At 37.6% G+C, this 24912-nt stretch overlaps 1 protein-coding gene across 5 annotated transcripts in view; it reads left to right on the plus strand.

Annotated features, from left to right (window-relative positions):
- Positions 1-24912, plus strand: part of LOC139701043 (glutamate receptor ionotropic, kainate 2-like) — a 564255-nt gene that overhangs the window by 319403 nt on the left and 219940 nt on the right. For 3 of the 5 annotated variants that reach the window (XM_071599613.1, XM_071599611.1, XM_071599615.1), the window contains exons 3-5: positions 14772-14911; positions 15226-15337; positions 24256-24267. In XM_071599613.1, coding sequence (XP_071455714.1) covers positions 14772-14911; positions 15226-15337; positions 24256-24267 — 264 coding nt within the window. The remainder of the gene's footprint in view (positions 1-14771; positions 14912-15225; positions 15338-24255; positions 24268-24912) is intronic. The other 2 variants (XM_071599614.1, XM_071599612.1) reach the window with 1 other exon arrangement.

The following is a 24912-nucleotide window of genomic DNA, read 5'->3' on the forward strand; positions in this document are numbered from 1 at the left end:
GAACAAATTTCGTGGAGGTATGAACTGATTTTTTGGGTGTTTCCAGGTGCATTTTGCAAATTTCATTACGTAATCCATATTACTGTGTTCGTCCGCTTCAACCTCCCCACTCCTTCTGTCCCTAATCCCCCAGGGGAAAAAAACCCTTTTTCCTGTCCAGGGAAAATTTAATCCACGTCCACAAACACACGCACACAAATACACGTCCACCTTCAAGCACACGAATCCGTAGTCACACTGTGCCATCTACTCTCTACCTAAAGTTCACATTTTTTCGAATTTTATTTTTTTATCGAATTTTATTTTATTTTTAAGTTTTTCGTACTCAGTTTCCGGGTAGGTGGAAAGGAAAGGGGATTTCAGGTGGAGTAATGTGCCATTCCTTCCTGCATCACCCTCAAAGAAGGTCGAAGTGGGGGACGGAGTGAGATGAAAAGAAGTGAGATCCAATTCCAGCAAAAGAGTCCGTGAGAAATTCAACCGAGCGGTGGCGGCGAGGGGGTTGATGGAGGTGGGGCTAAGATTGAAGTGGAGGTGGGGTTAATTTTATCCGGGCCCGTTTTAAGAAGCTGTCCCTCGTCATCTAGGAGGCGCAGTGTAGCTGTACGTCCACGCACTTTTAATATAACACGACCATGGTTTCGATGCTGCGCATCATCTTCAGGTGATATTAAACCTATTTTATTAATAAACCTATATTAAAAGTGTGTGGAAGTGCAAAGTTGTTTTTTTCTCTTTCTTTCACCCTCACCACGAAAGAATTCCACAAAGTTAAGCCTGAAACTGTTAGCTTTAGCTGTACATTGTTGCTTGATTCCCTAGGAGGCTGAGTCGATATTATAGGCGAACGCCAAGGATTTTTTAGGGTATCGGGATATTATTCGCGGGCACTCGTTAAGAAATATTTTTTCTCGACTTGCACATTCACCCCATTGCAAAGGATTGATGTATTTTATTTTCCAGAAAAGGTTTTTGCGTTAAATGTACAGACCTCCTTACCAACAAGTGCTATGAAAATCAGAAATTGTATACATCAAAGATTCCGTATTAAATCAAGTCTTCCGAATACCATGAAGTTCCTTAGTGTATTCGTCTATTAAAACATTATGCATTAATTTCCTGAAAAATTAGTATAAATATATTTGTTGTTTATCTTTGGTCATCATTTCCTCTTTTTGTTAAATTAGTCGTCAGCATTTGAAGTTTCAGATGTGTTAAATGGATATTGTAAGTCAACTGAAATACTTAATAAAATAGATTATGTCCGACTTAAACTTTTGAAATGTATTCATGTTTAAATGACAACAATAACATTTTTGTATTCCGCGTAAGTTTTTTCATTCAAACAATATCACTAAGGATATATTGTTTAAGTAAAAGTCTTTTAAATTTTTGAAAATATAATTTTAATTTTTAATTTTACTCGTATTTTTTAAAGTTTTGAAGATGCAGAGATTTTTTCTCAAGGGAAATTATAGTCGTTTCATAAAAAAACTCGGATTAATGTTTAAGGAGTCTTCTGAGTTATTATGGTATTGGAAAATAATTTGATATTATTAAAATATAATATCAGTGAATAAGTGTGTTATGAAATGACATTGAACGACTATTTGTGTTTAAGATGTAACACCGTATTAATTATAATAATTTGCCAAATTCAAATTTCAAATGCAACTTTTCCATTTCCTATTCTTCTTCCCTCCATCATCCTTAATGCATAAAGGCGTTAAAAGTTCAAACTGTTGTTAGATCAACCTTAATTAGTAATAAATTGAAAAATGTGGAATTACACATCACAGAGATCTCATTATCGAATAACTGGAGGATTAACCGATCCTTTCACCTGTTTATGCATTAATATCAATTGTCATTTGACTAAAAAAATACTTATTGACATTGCAAATCACCATTTTGTGAATTGCTATACACGTTTCCATTCGGCATTGATATTACTGTTTGTTGAAATTTGTGCTTTTTACTTCACTTTATTAATTTACTCAATGCATCAGTAAATAAATTGCAATAGGTTTTTCCTTTGACCCACTAAATTTAAACATTTGTTTAAGTGGAAGAATGATTATTTTTACAAATATCACTATACAGGCGTGATAAATTTTATTGGATAGTAAAAATGGTGGAAATTATATTATTTTCAGATAATACACCGGTTAAGGTAGGTTTTCATAGGACATAACAACCAAAATAATTATCTTGTAACTCCAAACAGAATACAACCCAACATTCTACTCAACAACAAACCACTTCTCATCTCTACCTTCTTACTTTCTTCTTTCATTTCGTCCAACATCCGTATTCTATTCCTGCACGTTCCATGTTTGCCTAACATTCTCCATTTAATTAATAATAAATTAAACTTTTTCAAGGTTTCGCCAAAAGCTTAATTTGATCATTTTATGTACATATTTTGTGCGTCAAAGGATGGGCCTATTCCTATTCTAACCAATTTTCATGCAATAGGTTTAATTTGTAAAATATATCAATACTTATTGGACAGATGAAATCCAAATTTTAAAAATGAATAGCTTCGGTGAGAGTTTAAACGATGAAAATGTATTTGAATTATTCAATTAAAAATGTTTCATCTCTTAATGTAACAAATTATCTATTTCCATAAGGTAGACCTAAGTGGTATTTTTAAAATCAGTGGAAAATTAGGTTTCACGCAAATTATTTTATAACTACTTAAGATGATGCGTATCAATTGTTTAAAAAATGTTAATCAGACATTTTGATATTCTATAAATTATTTCGTTTTCATAATCCGTATATTTCTAAAAGTAACATGTATGAATTCAAATATATTATTAAACAGGGTTTAAGTAATGCCATAATTATTATTCAACTGAACCAACTGTTTACTTTGAATTATCCCCTCTTTCAAAAGTGAATCCATAGCGCTCCAGGATAAAGCAATAATAATTACGTAGCTGAAACTTTTTTACAGTTACCATTAAAAATAATGTGAGGGAAACAGAATTCATCGATGAAAATTTATGATATTCTGAGGCAGACAAATCATCGATTTGCGCTTACGAGCTACGGTCTGTCAACATGGACTCGAAATCCAACGAAAATGTGAAGATATCATCGCAAATGAAATATGTCTTTTCGCATGACGTAAATAACTTATTCATGGTGCAAAAATTCATTTTTCAAGAGGGAAGGCCTTATAAGGCTGTCTCTCCTGAATGGAAGAGGTTTGCAGCTTCCTCTCTCAGAGACGTTCAAGAGCGTCACTGAATGAAAAAAAGGAAATACGAATCACTGGTGTAGGGAATGGTCGATCATACATGGAACCAGGGATAAATGGAGGTTTTATCCGTTCCGTTTTTCTCACATTTTGCCTCCTTTAAGGAAAGATCTTCAAAAACTTACCCATGGGGGCAAATGTTTTCGTAGTAGAATTCCGTCCCTTGATCCCCGATCTGTGCATCATTTGCATTAAATACTGAATGATCCTCGACACGAGCGCACAAATGTTTGTTGAACAGTTCCGCGAGGTCTCTATAGAGGTGTTAGGAATGTGTGCTAATGTGCCGAGATGTCGTTTTACTTCTCTTTCCTACAAGTGACATAGATGAGACCAAATACCTTTTCGAGACCTTTACCAGCAGAAAGGTCGAGTACTGCAGTTGAAGCAATTTTTCGGCACCATCACAATTTTCACATACAATTCCTTTTCCTATTCAATTCAGTCCACACTAGGGGAAATCGTTCATCACAGAGTGTTTCTAACCGCCCATCATCATGCACTTTGGGTTTTTCTAAATTTCTTCAAGTTTTCTTAGCGAATTGTTTTCCTAAAATCATCGATATAACTGGGAAAATGAGACTGTTACATTTTCTGCGAGTGAAGTAGTTATTATGAAAGTAAATTTTATATTTTTCAACGATTATAATTTCAGGATTTCTGAAGCACGTTTCCTAGAAAGATTATCGCCTACAGTATTTTTATAAATACTGAAATTTTGATAGAAAAAAATATTATATGGTTGATATAGACCATTATTTCGTGATGGTTTTTTCGAACTACTTATGCACGTTCTTCTAAAATTCTATTATCTTTGTAAAAAGTTAAATTATATTACAAGTTTTAACATGGTTATTATGTGGTGTTAAGATATATCCGAAGGGCACTAATATATTAGTATCATGCATTTCTTCAACACAGTACAAATACCCTCACCTACATGGGAAGGCCGATAAGTACGTGGCCTGACCTAGAGATGGCGGTGGCTGATTGAAAAATACCACTGTATTAGAAAGTTTGCAATCTATATAGCATATGTTTTAAATTTGTAAACGCCACGTTGTTTATTATTTGTTTGGAAGCCAACGATAGTGAACGTTTTCACTGAATTTGTGAAAATGGAGAAAATTGGCTATGTGAAACAATACTACAATTTGAAAGGCCTCAGCCCAACCAATATAAAAGCTGAACTGGATTCTACTCTGGGTGAGTCTGCTTCTTCGTTTACAGCACGAAAATATTTGATAGCAGAGTTTGAGCGAGGCCGTATGAGCTGTCTAGACGATCATCGCATTCGTCGACCAAATGAGGTGACGACTCTAGAAACGGTCAAGAAAATCCACAAAGTGATGCTGGATGATCATCGACTGAAAGTGCGTGAGCTAGCAGACATAGTTGGCATTTGAAAAAGTTCGGCACTTTGCATATTAACTGAACATTTGGACATGATAAAGCTGTGTGCAAGATGGGTGCTCACACTCGAGCAAAACCAGGATCGTGAAGATGTTTCAATTGAGTGTTTAGCAAAGTTTAACAACGAAAAAGCAGAATTTTGGCGCCGTTTCATAACCGTGGATGAAACATGGTCTAAATTCATAAATTATAGTTTTAATTGCTACCTCATGCACCCTATTCGCCAGATTTAGCCCCCTCGGATTATTTTCTGCTCGCAAACATGAAAAAAAGGCTCCGTGGCCGATGATTCTCCAACCGTGAAGAAGTGATGTCGACTGTTTATGGCTATTTTTAGGAGCAAGACAGTTCTTATTTTAAAAAGGGTATCGAACCTATTAAACATTGCTGGAAAAAGTGTATAGAGCTGAAAGGAGATTGTGTTGAAAAAAATACATATTTCTCCAAACATTTTGTGTTTTCTTTGTTGGGTCGGGTACTTCTGGGATTACCCTCGCATGCCATCAATACTTGTTGGGATAATTAATACCCTGTTGATATGCTTGCAGGCTCTTTCTCATTTAATGTATGTAATACTCATATACTACTTGGTATACATTTATTGTACATCGAATGATAATTTCGTAATTTCGAAAGGAATGTGGGTAACTCTCTACGACAACTGAATCAGAAAGCTTCATATGCGTATACTTTTAGCTAAAAATTCTCTTCATAACTTATTCAGGGGTGGTTAGAAAAACTATATTGCACTTATGAAAATATCTTAGGATACATTTTTTCTAACCAAGTCGAAACAAGTGCTTAAAAACAACACATTTTTATAAAATCCCAATTTTTTCCTGTCCCGTCTTGTTGTCTTCTCCTCCTACATTAAACCCTAATAATCATCTGTTGACCTAGGAAGAAAAAACCGGGTGCACCTGGTATTAGAAACGGGACAATATCTAACGGATACGAATCACGGATTTTTCATCAGAATGAGGATGAGTTACAATTTGGAATTATTCTAAATTTTAGTAACATGTAAAACAGTTTTCCGAATTTCAGTTCTCCGTGGGATTAAAACTTTGGCTAAAACATGGGAAGTTGGAAAGTTATTATTTTTTCACGCTTTTTACATTTCATCAAACAATGTTGTAATCAATGATTTCAAATAATAATTTTCAAATAAACTCTGTCACAAGGTGGTCAATCCTCCCGTATTAAAATAAGCCATGAGGTATTTAACATCATAAAAACTTAATTCCCTCGTATCTTCAGTCAGTATTACTATTATTTGCAAATTATTAGATAACAAGCAGGGGTAGTGGACGTAATCGGTCCACATTATTTAAATTCAAAACAATTGTCATCACGTAAAAAATAGAGGCAGCTGTTGTATCAATAATTTATAATACATGGAATAATATTAGAACTAGAACTTGGAATGAAATAATAATATGCGCTTGAACACTACCCTAAGGCATCGTGCATGGGGATTGGGTCACGTAGTTGCTCTGAGTTGGTGCCTCCTGATTGTTTCGTGTTCCTTGAAATGAAATTCAACCAACCACTGAACTTTCAGAAAGAAAAAACCGCCCGAAAATACAAAGTTTACACTAACTTTCGATTTCGCAATTTGCTTATCACTTATTCACTTTCAGTAATAAGGAATCAATAGTGATTGTTTATGTCCAAAGGTTAATCCAAAACCGCGATGTATTCTTTGTAATGCCCGAACATAATCACCTCTAATCTCTAATTTTAGACTGATACTCTTGTCTCTATGATGAGAAAATGGTTTCTAGTTGGATGTGATTTTTGGTCCTTAAACATGCGTCAAATCATCAATATTTACAAATGTATTCCCTTATATGGATGATAAGATTATCTTGTTAAAAAATGTATCACCCATAATGGATTTGGTGACCAAGTTATGGTTCCAAAGGTTAAATTTTTAAAAAAGAATCATGTACTCATTTTTTAATGGGAATGAAATAGGTTAAATCTGGAGCCTGAAATTGTGTTGCCTTATTAATTTGGTAACCAACCCGTGTCAAGTAACTGTAAGATAATTTATTTGAATTTCGTCCTCAAGCGTGAACATATTCAATTGATTTAATTGACATACGGATGCTTTTTGAATGATTATATCGTGATAAACGGGCAAATCACAATTATTCTACATCTACATGTAAAACGAAATAAGATAAAGCAAATTCTAAGAGAAACTAGCTCAAGGTGACTCTAAATTCAAAATAATCTCCATGACCTCTGCGAGAATACCTGATAAATTCTCGCAGTGGTATAAAAACAGGAGGCGGAGCCCGAAAGATTTGTTTCACGATCGACCGTCCCAATATTCCCACTCTTCCCAAGGTCCACAGTTACCTTACAGCTAACTTCCCCTCCCTCTGTTTACCTTGTACTTTTCCCTTTCTTCTTTCGACGGCATTGAGGATATGTATCCTGCGTCCCAGAAAGAACAAAACACTAAACTTTCCCTGCCACCCAAAAGGGCCCGTCCGACCCTTTTCCTCACGATCGGTCTCGAGCCTTTGTATCCGCCCGTTCGATAAATTCTCACATCCCCCCCCTTTCTTTACTCGGGCTTCCCCTCCGGCCATCCCCGAAGTCCTTGTCTTAGAGGCGACGTCGTCCTCCCGTGCGATGAGTCCGTTTCTTGTATTTCTTTGGCTTTTTTTTCTTCCTCACCCGGCTCTTTTATTTCCTTAACGCCATCGAATGCTCCACCCATATCCCTTTTGCCTCGGATACCTCTTCTCCCTTCCCGAAGTGCTGTCCCTCGGCCATCCTTTGCCAGCCATCCCTTCCCCGTCACGCTTCCACCTTCATGTTATTTTCCCACGGTCTCCCCCCCTCTTCTCTCCCTCCACCGTCTTCACATCTGATCCCCTACGAGCCTGCTTGTTGGACAACAAAAGTTCCACCTCTTGCCCAGGTTTAACTCAGTCCTCTTCCCCGTGGTAAACTCCCGTTTTCGATGGAGATTCACCACATCCCGTCGTTAATCGTGCAGGGTCTTATCGTTCCGCCGCAATGAGTGTGTATTAATGAAGTTCGGGAAATACGAGGGTCATCCGGAAAGTAGTACCCGTTCGTGAAATAAAGACACAAAAGTAAATATTAACAAACATAAAAAATTTTATTTGAAGGAGGATACTTTAAACTACTTCTCAACATAATCTCCAAGCAAATTAAGGCATTTGTCATAACGTGTGACAAGTTTCTGTATTCCTGCTGCATAGTCCTTCGCCGCCAGCTCATTGAGATACAGGGTCACTCCTTCTTTAAGTTCTTCATCGCTGTCAAATCTTTTTCCTGCCAAAAAGTCTTTAAGCTTTGTAAAGAGATGAAAATCTGAAGGGGCCAAGTCCGGGCTATACGGTGGATGGTCGAAAGTTTCCCATTTGAATTGCTGCAAAAGTTTTTGTGTTATCCCAGCTGCATGAGGCCTGGAATTGTCATGAACGAGAATGACACCAGTAGACAATAGACCTCGCCGCCGATTTTGTATTGCCCGCCGTAATTTCTTTAATGTTTCACAATACGCATTGGCATTAATAGTGTCTCCACGGGCCATAAAATCAATAAGCAATACACCTCGTCGATCCCAGAAAATGGTTGCCATGAGTTTCCTGGTGGACAGAACTGTCTTGAATTTTTTTGGTTTGTTTGGTGAATGAGCATGATGCCACTCCATTGACTGTCGTTTACTCTCAGGTGATGCATAACAAACCCATGTTTCGTCACCAGTAATTATGCGAGTCAAGAAAGAGTCTCCTTCATCAGAATAACGTCCCAAAAACGTCAGTGCTGCAGCCATACGCTTGGTTTTGTGCTCATCTGTAAGCTTGCGAGGGACCCATCTTGCACAAATTTTTGCATAATGCAGATGGTGTTTAACAATTTCATGAACAATTGTTCGAGAAACATTGGGAAAATGCTCACAGATGTCATCAATTGTGACGCGCCGATCGTTCCTCACGAATTCGTCAACTGAGCTCACCAGTTGGTCTGTAATGACAGACGGTCTCTCCGAACGCTCATCGTCGTGTGTGTTCCCCCTCCCCATGTTGAAGTTGCGACACCACCGCCGAACAGACGACTCGTCCATTACATTGTCTCCATACACCTCCTTTAATTGGCGATGAATATCACATGGGCGAACGTTTCTTGCATTGAGGAATTTAATCACTGCCCTCACTTCACAACTGGCGGCGTTCTCAATTTTTTTAAACATTGTAAACAATCACAGAAACAACACAGGCAATGCTAGCGTCACGCAACTTGGCTCAGAGAAGGCAGACAAGCCACTGAAGCTATCTGACCTCATCCAGCGGCTACTCGCGTCGTCAGCACTTCATGCGGCACGAACGGGTACTACTTTCCGGATGACCCTCGTAAGTTCTATTGATCAAGTTCCGAGAGTGGCAGTATTTCACTTTGAGTATCCTACAATTATTGTCTTAAGTCAAAAGCAAACTAATTTTAATCCTTTGTAATTTAAATGACAATCCGATCTAATAATGTTGGTCCTTTCTTTTAAACAATAAATATGAACTACTTTATTCACAACATATTTATAATACAGGGTTCCTCCGGAAAATATGTGTACTGACTCCTGGGCTGGGCGCGCCGCTCCAGACGCGCCCAGCACCGCTCTGACGGGCTGCGATTGGAGGGGGGTATGTTGGCAAGCGACGCTGAAAAACGCAGTCGGCTCTGAGCTGTGGTGTAGTGAGGAGCTCTGTTAACGCGAACCACCACGCTCGACCCCACGTCACGGAACGCGATGCCGAAGTTTTTGGAGCAGCGTTATTCCATCAAATTTGCGGTAAAGCTTGGTAAATCGTCTACCGAAACTGTCGGTATGATTAACCAGGCTTACGGGGAGTCAGCCATGTCCAGAAACATGATCTTTCGGTGGCACAAGATGTTCGTGGAGGGCAGAGAAGAGGTCGACGACGAGTCTTCGAGAGGTTCCCGATGATGCCTTCGCGGGAGCGTTCCAGGAATCGGAACGCCGCTGGAACAAGTGTATCGACTCACAAGGGTCCTATTTTGAGGAATATTAGCTTAAGATATGTAAAAGTGTAATAATTTTTTTTCCTGAGCTCAGTACACTTATTTTCCGGACGAACCTGTAGCTTACTATATCACGGATTTGTTAGCTTTTTAAAAAACTCTAGCTAAATATTTCCGTCCTAAATCTAAATATTTGCATATAGAAATGAGCCATTAGAGTAAATAAAGATAAAATAATTCCATGATGTACACGTAATCACGTATTGGGTCAAGCATCATGTAATTTATTCTAAATTACATCTTGTAAATTATTTATCGATGTATACAATAAAATTTTAGTAAAAACAGTAACAAATTAAATTAAATAATCTTATTTGAGCAATAAAATCGTCATGAAAGTAAGTACCCCTATTTGTAATATATAACACCTTTATTTTCATTAATTGAAATACGATAGATGTACTATATATAAGGACATACATTTTGCCATTAAAGATCATCTCAAGATGTAGTGCTCATCGAGATACAACATCAGCCTCTTTCCCTTTAAATTCCTCTCCTTTCGCTTAAATTGAAAATACTATACGTTACGAATGTCCACTGGGACCTGCCTCCGCTTTCTCCTTTCCCACCCTTCATCCTCTCACACTCCACCTCTCTTTCAATCTCTTCTTCAATCCATCCATATGGCAATTAGGTAAGGGTTAAATATACAAAAACTAAAAGAAAACAAGTGATTTTGATTCTACCTTATCGACAGAGAATATATTTACCAGGAACTCGCACAAAAAAATGTATTCTTTTCTCTTATTATATTCTACTTAAAAATGTTATCCTTTGCGTTTTTGGTATCAATACCTTAAACAGGCAGGCTAGGAAGAAAAATATTTCTATTTTAATAGTATAAAAAACATAGTTGACCATCCTAATCATCTTATTCAGTTTGTTTTGGCAAAGCAACTTCCAAAAACAATCGTAAATATTGGTGCAATATTAATTTGATGAACAATCATCATATATCATATTCTTTTGAAGGAAGAATTGCTCATCTGCATCAAATGTTAAGCGAAGGTAAACATAATCATTTTTTCGATGAAACAATGCATTATTAGTGGATAAAAATGTCCCATCGCTTCCCGAGCCAAAATCTAGATGTATATACTCGTGTATATAGAATATTCACAAGTCGTCTGGATTAGTACTGGATGAACTCTAACATCACCTACCAAACCGACCTTCGTATTGATTACTGTGTAAATGGTATGGTATATATGTATATATAAATACAGATGTAGATTTTTAAACCATAGAAACACAAAGAAATGACACTCACATATGTTGAATCCATGCTGATTTCCGGGAATTACCGTCGCGTAGTTTAGTTGGTAGACAACTGTTTCGCCCCCAGTCCTGGAGGCCTCTTCAGGTCGAAGTGATGTGCGTTGCAGTTCAGTTTTCAGTTTTACAGGTTTTTATTTCCGTAAGAACAGCGTACAAGAAATATATAAAATACATGGTGGAAACATAACAAAACAATACGGAAACCCCGTTTTAGGATAAACTCCTCTTCGGGGTGGAAAAATTAAATATGGAAAGGCTACAAAGATGGTAGCGTTTGCGGAAAAATGAGTGTTGCGTTTTGGCCGCTATATATAGGAGATGCTGGCTGGCTGGGAGCTCTCTGATTGTCTCTTGGCGAATGGGAATCATCCTTTTCCAAGTGGAGGTCAGGGTGTAGCCGTCCTCACGGTTGAAGTTCAATGGATCAGAGAGCTCCCGGCCAGCCAGCGTCTCCTATATGTAGCGGACAAAACGCAACGCACATCACTTCGACCTGAAGACGCCTCCAGGACTGGGGGCGAAACACTTGTCTACCAACTAAACTACGCGACGGTAATTCCCGGAAATCAGCATGGGTTCATCAGATAGACGGCGCGGTAGCCTAAGGATTAATTTACTCACATATGTTGTTTTGACATTTCGACGGCTCGGCCGTCGTCTTCCGAATGGCGTTCTCGGGGAAGAGCGGAGAGGACATTTGCGGGGGAGAGGGGAGGGAAGGAGAGGTAAGGGACCAATAGGAAATGAACATGGGGATGAGAGGGGATATGTAGACAGCCATATGATGCATTCGGTGGGCTTGGTTTATCCCGGGTGGTTTGAATGTCTGGGTCACCCGGATATGCGCCATCTCGCGGGTTCTCACCTCTATTATACATGCAGATTTGGAAAGGATTTCAATCACCGAAACGGAGAAGCAGTCTTCAAAATATTGACTGTGGGAAGCAGTGTGAGTAGGGATGGGATAGTTAAGAAAGGTGGGAATATCGGTGGTTATTCATGCGGAGGGAAAGTGTGATCGTGCACTCGGCCACGTACAGTAGAAGGCAGGGCAGAAGTTACAGGAGATGCGATATATAATATTTTTTGAGGTGCAGGTGGCGACCGGTTGGGAGTTGATACTAAGTGAGGGGGAGGGTCTTAGAAGATGGCAGCATTTGCAGCGGGGGCAGTTGCATGGTTGCGGATAGGGACGGGGGAGAGTTGGGGGGTGCTCGCAGTTGGTTTTGTTGACTTGCAGATGTCTCGCAAGTTCGACGGGCGTTTAAACGAAACAGAGGGACAATGTGGGAATAAAAGTGATGTAGACTGAGTGTTTTTAATAATTGGGAAGAGGTCGTCGATTAATTGTTTAATTTTGTGTGTTCCGGGGAAGAAAGTGGTGATAAGATCAGGTCCTAATCTTATCACCACTTTCTTCCCCAGAAAACACAAAATCAAAAGTTTAAACATCCTCTCCATCCCTCCATTAAATTCTATCGGGAAATAATAAGTGATAACCTGGGTAAATAGAGATAACCAACAAAGTTAGACATAGAAAAGGAACATGACGTAGAGGATGATAGCTTATGTCCAAGCATACTAGACAATGAGATAGAAAGGGCATTAAGGGAGATGATACTAAAATAAGGCCGTGGGGGTGGATAACATTCTCGCGGAACTATTGAAATGTTTAGGAAAATGTGGAAAGAAGAGGCTATATGGGCTGATCCGTAGTATTTATGAGGAAGGAATTTGGCCGGAAGACTTTGTGAGATCAGTTTAAGTTCCTATTCCGAAAAAGGTAAAGGCTACATCATGTGAGGACTACAGGACAAAAAGTTTGATATCCCACGCAGCTAAAGTTGCTCTCAGGATCATAAACAAAAGGATAGAGAGTAGGGCAAATGATTACTTAGGGGAAGATCAGTTTGGGTTTAGAAAGGGGAGAGGTACGCGTGATGCCATTGCAGTAATGAGATTATTAATCGAGAGGAATATAGAACACAACCAGGAGGTATTTGCCTGTTTCGTAGATTTCGAAAAAGCGTTTGATAGAGTGAATTGGGAAAAACTAATGGGTATATTGTGGAAAATAGGAATAGATTGGAGGGAAAGGAGGCTAATCCGCAACCTGTACATGTCTCAGACTGCTCAGGTGCGAGTGGGGAACGGGGAGTCCGGTTGGGCAGTGTTAGGAAGGGGTGTAAGACAGGGTTGCCCATTATCACCGTTGCTGTTAAACCTATATTCAGAGGAAATGATTAAAGAGGCATGGGAAGAACTGGAGGTAGGAATGAAAGTGGGCGGGGAATTCGTAAAATCAGTTAGGTTTGCTGATGACCAAGCTTTAGTTTGTCAGTCAGCCAAGGCATTGCAAGCATTGCTGAGTGAATTGGAAATTCAGTGCGACAGGTATGGGATAAAAATCAATATTAATGAAACAAAGGTTATGCAATTTTCTAGAATAAAAAGGCTAAGCTAAACATTAAAATAGAAGGGCAAAAACTGGAGCAGGTCGAACAGTTTACGTATCTCGGTAGTGTTTTGGACCAACACGGTCCAAGTAGTAGGGACGTGAGGAGAAGAATTGCGCTAGTCAAAAAAGCTTTCACAAGGAAGAGGGAGTTGATGACAGGGACTTTGAGTAACGATGTTAAATAAACGCTAGTCAAAATTTTTATGTAGTTATGTATGACGCAGATACATGGTCACTGAAGCAGTAATGGAGGCTTTTGAAATGTTGATGTGGAGAAGAATGGAGAAGATTAGATGGACCGAAAGGAAACAAACGAGAAAGTGGAGGCGAGGTCAGGGGATTGTTAGGAGAAATCATAAGGAGGCCGGGAAAATTGATGAAGGGTGTATTGATCGGCAGTGGAATGTTCAAGCCTGCAATAGATGGGAGAATATTAGGCAAACGAGGTAGGGACAGGAATAGAATACTAATTTTGGATGGTATGAAGGGAGGACGGAAGTACGCAGGGATAAAGAGGAACTTATTATAGAGTAGAATGTTTGGTTGTCTTTTGTTAGGAGTCATAAAATACTTATTCTTAGTTGTGTCTCTCCAAAACCTACCTTAACTGGTAGATTACTTAATATTAATAATATACGTTTATAAATGTATCGATGGGGTATATCGATGAATGTATCTTAATTCGACTAAAATGTCTAACATTTAGAATGTATTAAAAACCATTACTGAAGCGGCGATGGGAAATTTGTCTCCACTAAAATTTACATTGTTTAATTGATTAATAGTTTCGCTATAAAATCTGATTTAAAAACTTTCGTCTTTTAGAGAATTTTTGTTACTGCGTAGATTATTTATCCAATTTCAATGTCTTCCATTGCGGTATTCTAATGAAAAATGCTTTTAGAAATTTCTTTTCTTCCACCGAATACTTTGATTCGAGTTAAATTACCGCTGTCTTTGCTTGGGGCCTGAGTTATTCGCAATTACCAGAGCGCATGCACGCGGCCTTCTGAAAGGATCTTTTACTGTGGTCACTAACATTATATTTTCCGCAAATTCGTTTTATTTTGGCACTACTCCACACGCTCTCTTTTTCGGAGAAATCAAAGGCCATTTGTTTTCCCTGGCTTCCACTCATACTACTTTCTCATGTGCGTGGTTGACTGCGCTTGTTTTATTGTTACATGAATTTACTCGTTTAACGTATGTGATAGTGATCTCATTTATCTAATGTCTCGTCCGCTTTATCCCTATCCGCAGCGTGCCAGCAGGTCCGTTTGGGCGTTCAGGCTGTTTTTGGACCTTCGGACCCACTACTCGGCGCTCATATTCACTCAATTTGTGATGCGCTTGACATCCCGCACATCGAGGCCCGATTGGATCTGGACACGGATTATAAGGTAAGCTCATTAAATTCATCGCATTTCTCATTGAAGCAATTCATTACTTTCTCTTTTTTTACCTACGCTAATCCAACATTGTTCTAATAAACATCTTTGCTCGTTTTTCTCTTCTTCAACCTCTTTATCTCAGCAATAAATATCGAGCGTTTTGTGGGTAGAAATTCTCATTAAAACGGAGATAAGCGTGGAAAAAATAACAACACGCATACGAACCTTTTAAAAGATTACATAATGATTGAGAATTCTAATATTAGTATTTAAAAAACAAATATCATGTTCAATAAATTTAATGTTTTTCTTCTTTGGCACAGGAATTTTCTATTAACCTCCATCCAACTCAACAGCTCTTGAATATGGCCTTTCAAGATGTGATGACATTTCTTAACTGGACCAAAGTCGCAATTGTCTATGAAGAGGATTACGGTAGGCTCATTTTTCATAATTTTCATAATGAAATGACATTGTCTCTCTCAGTATATATATATATACTGAGTATATATATATATACGTATATATAGTATAACCTTATTATTTATAAAATAAATTATAAATCCTGAAAAAACTGTATATTTGTCTTTGATATAGTATTGGCAAGCGTAGAAATTGTATCTGCTGTAATATATATCATATGTATGCATATATTTCAAAATTTAAATTAATTTTAGCTACCTATTTTCGCAAAGGGAATTAATTAACTTTTAATGACATTAAATATGGCATAAACTGACTTGTAACATGACGCTTAAAGGTTTGTCCACATGCAAGAAACTAATTACCGGTTAAAAATTGCCTTCCCTCGTTAGGACATAGACATTGATCTTAGAAAAATACATAAATTCTTTTATTTAAGTAATTAAAAATTTTGGTCGTTGTTACTCCACGTCCATTTCAATGTTATTCTGGTGGTTACATTTGTCGTGAGTGGAATATTTGGACACGTTAGAAGTTGGCAACACGTAATATTTGCGAGGCATGAAACTTGCAGATATTCAAGGTATTTTTGTCCTATAGTTGCTCTTTACTAAGTCTGTAGTACTTTGAAAATATAGCATTTTGTACTGATTCTATACATATACTACACATGCTTAAGTCTTCACGATTAGTATCTTTATGGAGGAGATGCCTTGTTCAAAAATATTTACCGTTTGAATAAACCTTACAGGTTCAGGCTGCATTTCGCGGAAGTTTGTATCCACATAAAGTAAAAGAGAGAACGCACTTTTCTACAGAATATCTTTGATTTAATACTAAGCCTTTCACCATAATAAAGTGATAAATGTGATGTTTATATTCGCACAATTTTTTGGGTGAGGGCAAGTTAGAGCTAAAACAGAATTGGTTATTTCGTAACCAGTGGCCAATAGGAGGTAAAATTGTAGTGATTCTGAGGATGATGTTAGCAAGGGAGGGGGACGAGAAGAAATCAGGGGATGGTAAGAATCTGATTGACTAAACGATAGCATGAATTTGGTTTTTCAGAAAACCAATGCACACTGAACATACATTGAATAAAGTTCCGAATGATTCCTCCCATCACTCCCATTCCTCCCTCCCTCAATTTTCTCAAAAATATCTCCTACAAATTGCCCAACCATCTCCCAAGCTCCTAAACGGAAGCTTTTTATACATCTTTGCCCCTTTCCAACTTCTCTGTAACGGTTAAGATACACAACATAAGTGGTTAAACCCAGGAGTTTATTAGTTAAAACGTAACTTGAATCCAATCTATAACGGTCAGACTTGCAGAATCATTCAAAAACAAACTCAAGAACATTTTTCTTTTCTTGAAAATTCTTCCTCTTGGCTAAGAATTCAAAAGACCACTACTAGAACAGTGACTTTGTACCAGAAATTTTACCGAAGCCCAAAGGCCTAAAATTGTACACCCTCAAGCAAATGCAAATTTTAAGGGCTTCATGCTTATCTAGTGTAACACTGCAATGAACAAATTTTCCCTACCGCTCTCCATTACTCTCACATTTGATTACATATCAAAACCCACGTAGTCAACCCCTTTCCTTCAATCATTCCTCCTCCGTATTCGTCTCATTATTCTATCACCCCTCATTGACCATAACCCCCTTCCCGACATTTTATGGCCCCCGTAATTTACTTGTCATTTCCTCCCTCGCCGGCCCCTCCTTCAGAATTACTACAATTTTACTTTCAAATGGTCCCAGGTGTCTAATAAACAACTGATTCCGGGTTGTCTCCAACTTACTCCCACCCATTACATTGTATGTATATATGCACCACACGTGTCACTTTATATTTTAAAACCTGCAAATGTCATATCGTAATGAATTGCATTGTACCAAACCAAATAAATTATGTGGAAAAAAGTACGTTCTCTGTTTCATCTGATGGATTTACGTTGGGAAAAATAAAGTTTGTGCTTATAAAAAACAATAATTTTCAGAAGAATATACTCAATCATAATTGGCTGTTTTTTTACCTCTGGGAAATGCCTCATTTTATTTTGAATGCTCAAAAGCAATCTTGTCTAAAATGAAGGAAATATTTACCCCGGCAGTCAAATAAATAATAGCTGTGGCGTTTTCTCCGTAGTACAATGGTCCAATGTAATATCATGGAAATGGAATTCACCAACAATGTTTAATCACAAAAAAATTTATTTCATATTCTCACATGATATTTAACTTTTATTTTTGTTCAGCAAAGATTAAAGCAACTGCTTATTTCTGTATTAAAATGGAATATTTGGTTTTGTATGATAATTTTATCTTTGCACAAGGTAGATCGAAAGATTCACATTTAAACCTGGTAATGGGGTCATATTTTATTTAAATTTATTTTATTTTCATAAATTGATTTGGAAGCCTTTTGAAATACCAAATTGATACCAAATGCTCCATCAACATTTAAAACCTTGGTATCACTTTTTTCGGTTCTTATTGCGATCCCATGACCATCTGATTTTTTTAAATAAATATTTTCCCAAAAATTATCAGGTCTGGAGGCCACTGAGTTGCACGTTGGCTAATGATGTTTTTCGACCCTCAAATTAGAAGAGTAAATGGTTTTGTGATTAATGTTTTGTGGTTCATTAGTATCTTAATTCATTTAAAAAAAGAGGCAATTCCAACATCGTATCGAAACATCCGTAGTCCGCTTTTCGTTTGCTCAATCTAATCTCGCGAGTCAAAATACGCCATGATGTGAAATTGCAGTCTGCTTACCGACGAGAATTTTCCTTCGCGTCATTTCGTGGATGAATTGATGACGCATCCTCCCAGACTGTCTGATTACCCGTGCCGTTGAAGCAAACGAGTCAATCTCCACTTGATGCGTTCGGGAAAGGGGGCCGCGGTCTACCGTGCCTCTACGGGTCGTTCGCTGCGAAGTGGGCGTGGGAGGTTCGCCGCACGACAAGGGGGTGGAGGGAAACGACGCTAGCCGGCGGAAGTGAAGACTGCCGGGGAAATTCAATGCGGTCCAGAGACGTACGTGATCGTGAGGGTGGATGAGGAGAGGGGGAGCTTTGGAATCGGAGGATATCAGTATTCCCTTTGGGTGATGTCTTGAGGAACGCACGGGCCGCAGGAGTCCAAAATGGACGTGACCTAAAGAGTCGCGAGGAATTTCCCAGCTGGGTTTGGCCAATCCTGGAATTCCTGCGAATTGCACGCCTTATTTTCATCATATGAGGAAAAGGCCTGAAATTCATGCTGTGAACGTGGTGGATGGCAACATTGCGTCACTTTAAATGTTGCACCCCGTGGAACAGTGACTACTTTTGTAACTTAACCGCCCCCTCTTTACTCAAAAAAATTGGTTAAAATTATATTATGCAACATTATATTTGTCATTCGTAGTATTGGTTGTTTTTTTGTATTTTTTGTATCTTTTGAGTTAAAATTTGGTCATAAGAGTCACAAGAGATTTAGTGTTCATCCTCTTTTTATGTACTTCAATTTAACTCCCATGTTTAGAACCACTTCCACAGTATTTGTATTTTATCCTTTATTTATTGATACCCTGAAAACCACCGCTGGTGGTGTGGCAGAGAGTGAATAAACACCAGACTAATTTTGGCCTAAACATTTTTACCCCTACCGCAGTCGGTCAATATTATTCTGATCTCTTATTGCTCGTGTGAAAAATTGCATCTTTAAATGTATCTGTTCACCACTCATGCTCTCTCAAATTTTATTGACATGATTTTCCCTACTGTAGCTCGATAGGAATAATAATACATTTTCAAATATTGCTAAAGAGGCGCCCTCCCAATTTATTCAAGATATTTAATCTTTAATTTAACCTTCGATCGGTGAGTAATTTACAGCCTTGATCAGTGAAGCTACTAAGCATATGCTAACCGTATCACCCATCTTTATCGCTACGAGTAAAAATGAATCGAATAAAAAAGTCATATTTCGTATGGTATGCAGTAGATGTTACTTCAGGTGTTCCCCAGGGAAGTTTTTTCGGAGCTCTTTTATTCCCACTTTACGTCAACAACATTGACTTCGTATTCACTAGTAAGATACGTGTATTTGCCAATGATGCAGTGGTTTACCGTGATATCCGTGATCCTAAGGATACAACAGCTTTATCAGATAAACTTAATGCTATACAACACTGGTGTGACGCTTGATAATAGGATTACACTTAAAAAAGTGCGTAGTGATACATTTTTGGAAAAAGAGCTATTCCCTCCCGAACGAATACTGCATTGGGAACACCAAAATGTAAACTCAATTAAGTACCTAGAGGTTACCCTCACTCACGATATCTCCTGGGTGAAACACATACGGGGAATATGTAGACAAGCTAACAAAGGATTAGGATTAGTTATAAGAGTACTGGGTAAATATAGTGAAAAGGTCAAAGAGAAATATTATCTTTCCCTAGCTAGGCCTCATTAAGAACATGCTGCTAGTGTACGGGACCCACACGAAGTCGGATTGATTGCCGAATGGTATTCACGAATAGCTAGAATTGTTATTTTAAACTTAGTAGGGTAACCAAAATATTATGGAGCTAGTCTAAGAATTTCTCACAGAGCGAAGGTTAAATTACAAATTGAAGCTCTAGCAGAAATTGGAAGGATGTCCCTTTTAGCAGTGATGTTGAAAATGTATCATTACCCCCACTGTAATACGGTAGAAGAGATCATGTTAGTAAAATTGGAGAGATTAAGTGTAGAGCAGATAGATTTGAGAGGTCTATTTTTCCACGAATGATAAGGGTTCACAATAACAGTGGCCTACCGCGGTAGGGTCTTATTCGGGTCAAAATTAGTCTGGTGTGTATTCACTCTCTGCCGCACACCCAAGCGGTAGCTTGCGGGGTACTAAAATATACTAAAACCAACGTCCATCATTTATTTTCGTTGGATTATACCTTGAGGTGGTTTCCCGTTTCCTAGTTATTAGGAATATGAAAAAACTCAATTTGGTACAAATTTATCTTGTATATAAAACCATGCATAAAACCATGAACTTAGTGATCAACCCGAATCCGTTTGGTAGGTATCGGTAAAATTCAACCAATACTAAGTCCAATAGCGTGTAAAATTCACACAATAGGATAGGAGGGTCGTATCCCTATCCCATGAAGATCTGGTACCCGAAAAATCATACTTCGGGTGCAGCCGAGGGTGCCCTTAGAAGTGTTCCCGGGATTCGAACCCGGACCATTTACAGTAGTCTAACGCTGTACCCCTAGACTACATCTCCCCCCAGGTATATATACGTATATATCTACGTAATATTTTTGCCCTCTGACGTACATGTATCTCGTGTCTTGTACATCCCAGGCCAAATGGATCCTCTGCCTTAATTATCAATATCTACAATACTTGAATGAGTGAATAAATTAACCTTATCTATCTTCATTAATAAGCTACCATTTAATTAAAATTCCAACTGTAATCCGCCAAATTTTTTGTCTACCGTGAAATTACGTTCAAAATCAAGGAACATATGAGGTAACTAAAATCTCTTTATTCTGCATATCATTGCACATCAAGATACTTAATGTTGCCGATGAAGTTTGACTCACGTGGGAGTTTCCTATAATGCGCTTCGCTTTTAGGGCCTTCAATTAATTTTGACCGCCATACTCTAACAAAGTTTTTCGAAATCGATTAAACAAACAAAGGAAGCACCTAGTTCTATCGATATCCTCAATTCTCTGCTTCCATACGTTCCCTTCCCCTAATTAACCGGACTATTGCAGGTGTATTCGCCTTCTTTACCAAATATTCACTAATTAATATTTATTATTATGATAGTTAATTATCCTCTTTACTTATTTTGATATATACTAAACAAAATATATCATTATTTAGCTCTCCAATTTCATGGTGTTATTGGTGTTACCTTTAACACAACTGGTGTGGGCTCTTTATCTATCTTTTTAATGAAATGATTCATACTAAAGATTCAGCATTTATTTATTCCTATTTCCGTTCATAGTCTTCTCACGCTATTCAATCTGAATACACAATCTACCATACTTCAAATCAATTCAATAATGGCAAATAAAGATGTAATACCTCGGTTTATTAGCATTTTTTAATTCGAAATTGAGTTATTTGTATACAAGGTCTACTTATCTTCAGATCTTAATATACACTAATATGATCGTAAAATGTGTTATAAATTAATCAAATACGAGGGTAGGCTGAAAAATAATGCACACATGCTTGTAGACCACAAACAAAATGACCTTCAGAAGCACTCCTGGTGGCATGTGGAAGTAACATTTCTCCTCAATATGCATGCACAGGTTTGAGGTCATTTCATTCATCCAGTGTGTTCCGAGAATTTGAGGTATGGATACGTGTTCTAGTGCTATGTCAACGCGAGTTAAACAGCGTGCTGTCATTGAATTTTTGACTGCTAAAACATTTACTCCTTCTGAGATTCATCAATTTTTTAAGGCTTTTTGTGGTAACGATGTTGTTTACAGCTCTCCTGCAAATCGATGGGTAGTAAAATTTCGTGGTTGCCAGCCAGTAAAAGCCATAATTGTTAATGAAACACGTAGCGGACGTTCGATCACTGCAACAGACGATAAACATCGCAAAATCGTCGAAGATTTGGTTCAAAATGACCGGCAAATCACACAAAAAGGTATCGCTAACCATATTGGAATATTCAAGGAACTTTTCGGCTTCATTATTGAGCAATTAGGATACCTCTAAATCTGTGCACGATGGGTACCACACCGTCTCACAGGCACAGAACAAATAAAACCCTCCTTATTCCCCCGATCTTGCGCCTTGCGATTTTAATTATTTTCCTCAACTAAAGAGACACCTCAAGGATAATCACTGCATTTCGGATGATGAGATTAAGGCAAAAATTTGGTAACAGGACGTTGTTTAACTTGCGTTGACATAGCACTAGAACACGTTTCCATACTACCATTTCCGCTTCTCAAAATACACTGCATGAATGAATGTAACGACCTCAAACATACGCATGCGTGTTAAGGGGTAATGTTACTCCACGTACTATCAGGAGTGCTTCTTAAGGTCATTTTCTTTATGGTCTACAAATATGTGTGCATTAGTTTTCAGCCTACCGTCGTATCTAAATATTATGCATATTTAAAATTATATTCACTTGTATGATCTAGGATAAATTTTATGCACTGGATACTATTATATTAACGTAATTTCTATTTTATAATTTAGTGTTTTATCACCTGTTTTACCTGGGTGTTTAATGATGAAAGTCATATATTACCCACGAGTAACATTGATGTCAGAATAAATATCACAACAATAGCTTTAGATGGAATAATTTTTTTTCTAATTTTTTTGGATTTCCCTTCAGGGAACCCCATAAGGGAAATGCAAAAAAACGTGAGTAACCGCAAAAAATGAGACGGCTTACGTTGAGCAAGGATAAATGCATATCAGATGATTAATAGCAACCCTCTTCTATCATTCTTCGACACATGGGACCATCCTCGTCGGCAGGGGGGGGGGGGAGGGAAGGAACCATAGTAGAACGAGGTCTAGGCAGGGAAAATGTCTATTCGGGGGAGAATATTTTTTGTGGATCCATCCCGTGCAACATCCATCTGCCGATACAAACGGGTTGTCGCAGGGGAGGAGCTCCGACCTCGAAGGTTTTTGTAAAAGGACAAAGCAGAGGTACCGGAATGAAATAGGCACAGATCCACCCTCCACGATAAAGACGAAATAGGATTGGCTTCGGGATGCAAGACCGGTGCAGAGGTAGAAAAATACACGAGATGGATTTTTTTTCCATCCTTGGGAGTGAGGTTGAGTCCTAGTCTTTTCTGTAACTAAGTAAATAAGATGGATGCCTTGAGGCGAGTGGTAAAAATAAGTAGGATGTCAGAAGAATGCATTCCTCGGGATAACAGAGGGAAGCGACCTCTTGGACATTAGGGTGGTGAAATGTTTCCTTCATCCTTACTCACAAATAAGAGTTATTCAAGTCAGATAGGTAGCCCATTCTGTTATTAACTCGGTTAATCAAAACTTTTCGAAGCTTTCATTGGAATAGTAATGTTATTATAACGAAAATTATTACAAGTGATAAAAAGGGTGATCATATATATTTCTTAAATGTCACATTAATACTATTTAATCAATTAAATCAATTAAATATCACGGTATTCACTGAAATGGATGAGGAGTTTCCTTGTTTAAAAATAAAACGAAAATATTGATCAAAAACGTGTTCCTGGTGTGGTATGTTTAAGTGTCATGTTTCATTTCTATGCTGCGACCTGAAAATTAAATTGCCATTTTTCATGTCATTCAAAAATTATTCGAAAGAAAATTTTGCGTAATAGGTACGAATTTAGTGAAGTCGGGATTAGCAAAAAAAATGTCTTTTTCACCCGGGTTATTATTGTCATCTAAACAGTACGTAATAAACAAGCCAGCCGATTGGAATATCCGTTCAATGGACTTTGGCATTTTATGTCGTTGAAAATATGACAACCACAGCGAGTCATCATTCATGTGCTTCAACCCTTTAAGATCAATTCTTTCTTTGATCATTAAAACAGCAATGACGGCAAGAATCTTTTCAATATAATGGTCATAAAAATGCGTCTATTTAATATTACGTTCTAATTATAATATGTCTCTAAAAGATCTTTTAATAATTTTTGATGAAGCAAGATCCAAATTATGAGTTTTATTAACTCCATTTTTTTAATTAAATAATGTGTAATATGTGTCTATACCAATTCCACAATTATTAAATCATGTTTAAGAGAAGAACCCAACTATTTAGATCTATTTCATGTCAAATTGTTAAACTCCTTTATATAGCTCCAGTCGTTTAAATAATGATTTGAATGTTTCTTCCCTTCCATGTCAGGAATTCACAGAGGTAAGTTCTGTCACTCGTATGAAAGGTTTTTCACTTTCCCTTTAGAAAATTCTACCATTGTGCATTATTAATCACTGGCCTCTGGGTTAGCAATTCTGTACCCTTTATAGTGAACCACTCTTGCCCCAGTTTTACATTGGTAGACGCTTGTCTCACATTTGAATAAGCTATCTTGATGCAAACAATTGAATTGTGTATTCTATATTTTTGGATGATGATTTTAGCCTAAAATCCTTCTCCATAATTGAAGTTAATGAATGAATGGCTTAATTTATTTACCTATTATGTAACAAAATAGTGCACATCGCATTTTATGCCTGTTGTTTTTCAGTATACCTACAATCGTAGTTACATACGCATCGCTCATGAGAAAGTATGAGGTGAATGAATATTCAAATGAATATTTTTATCCTTATATGCTCATTAATATCGTGGTATTAACTTTTGAAATCATGCCAGTATCTTTTTTTATTTTTTTAGTATTACATGCACGAGACCCGATTACTTTCGGAATTGGTTTTGTTATGAATTTATTAGTTTTAAAATAGCATGTTGACGAGGTAGAAGTGAATATTAATTATTATTTTTAATTAGATTTTTAAAGTAATGATTTGATTTTCCATTTCTCTTACGTCAGCGTGATTG

This window comes from Hetaerina americana, unplaced genomic scaffold, assembly GCF_022747635.1.
Source record: "Hetaerina americana unplaced genomic scaffold, ioHetAmer1.1.p SCAF_11, whole genome shotgun sequence".
Taxonomy (NCBI): Eukaryota; Metazoa; Arthropoda; class Insecta; order Odonata; family Calopterygidae; genus Hetaerina; species Hetaerina americana.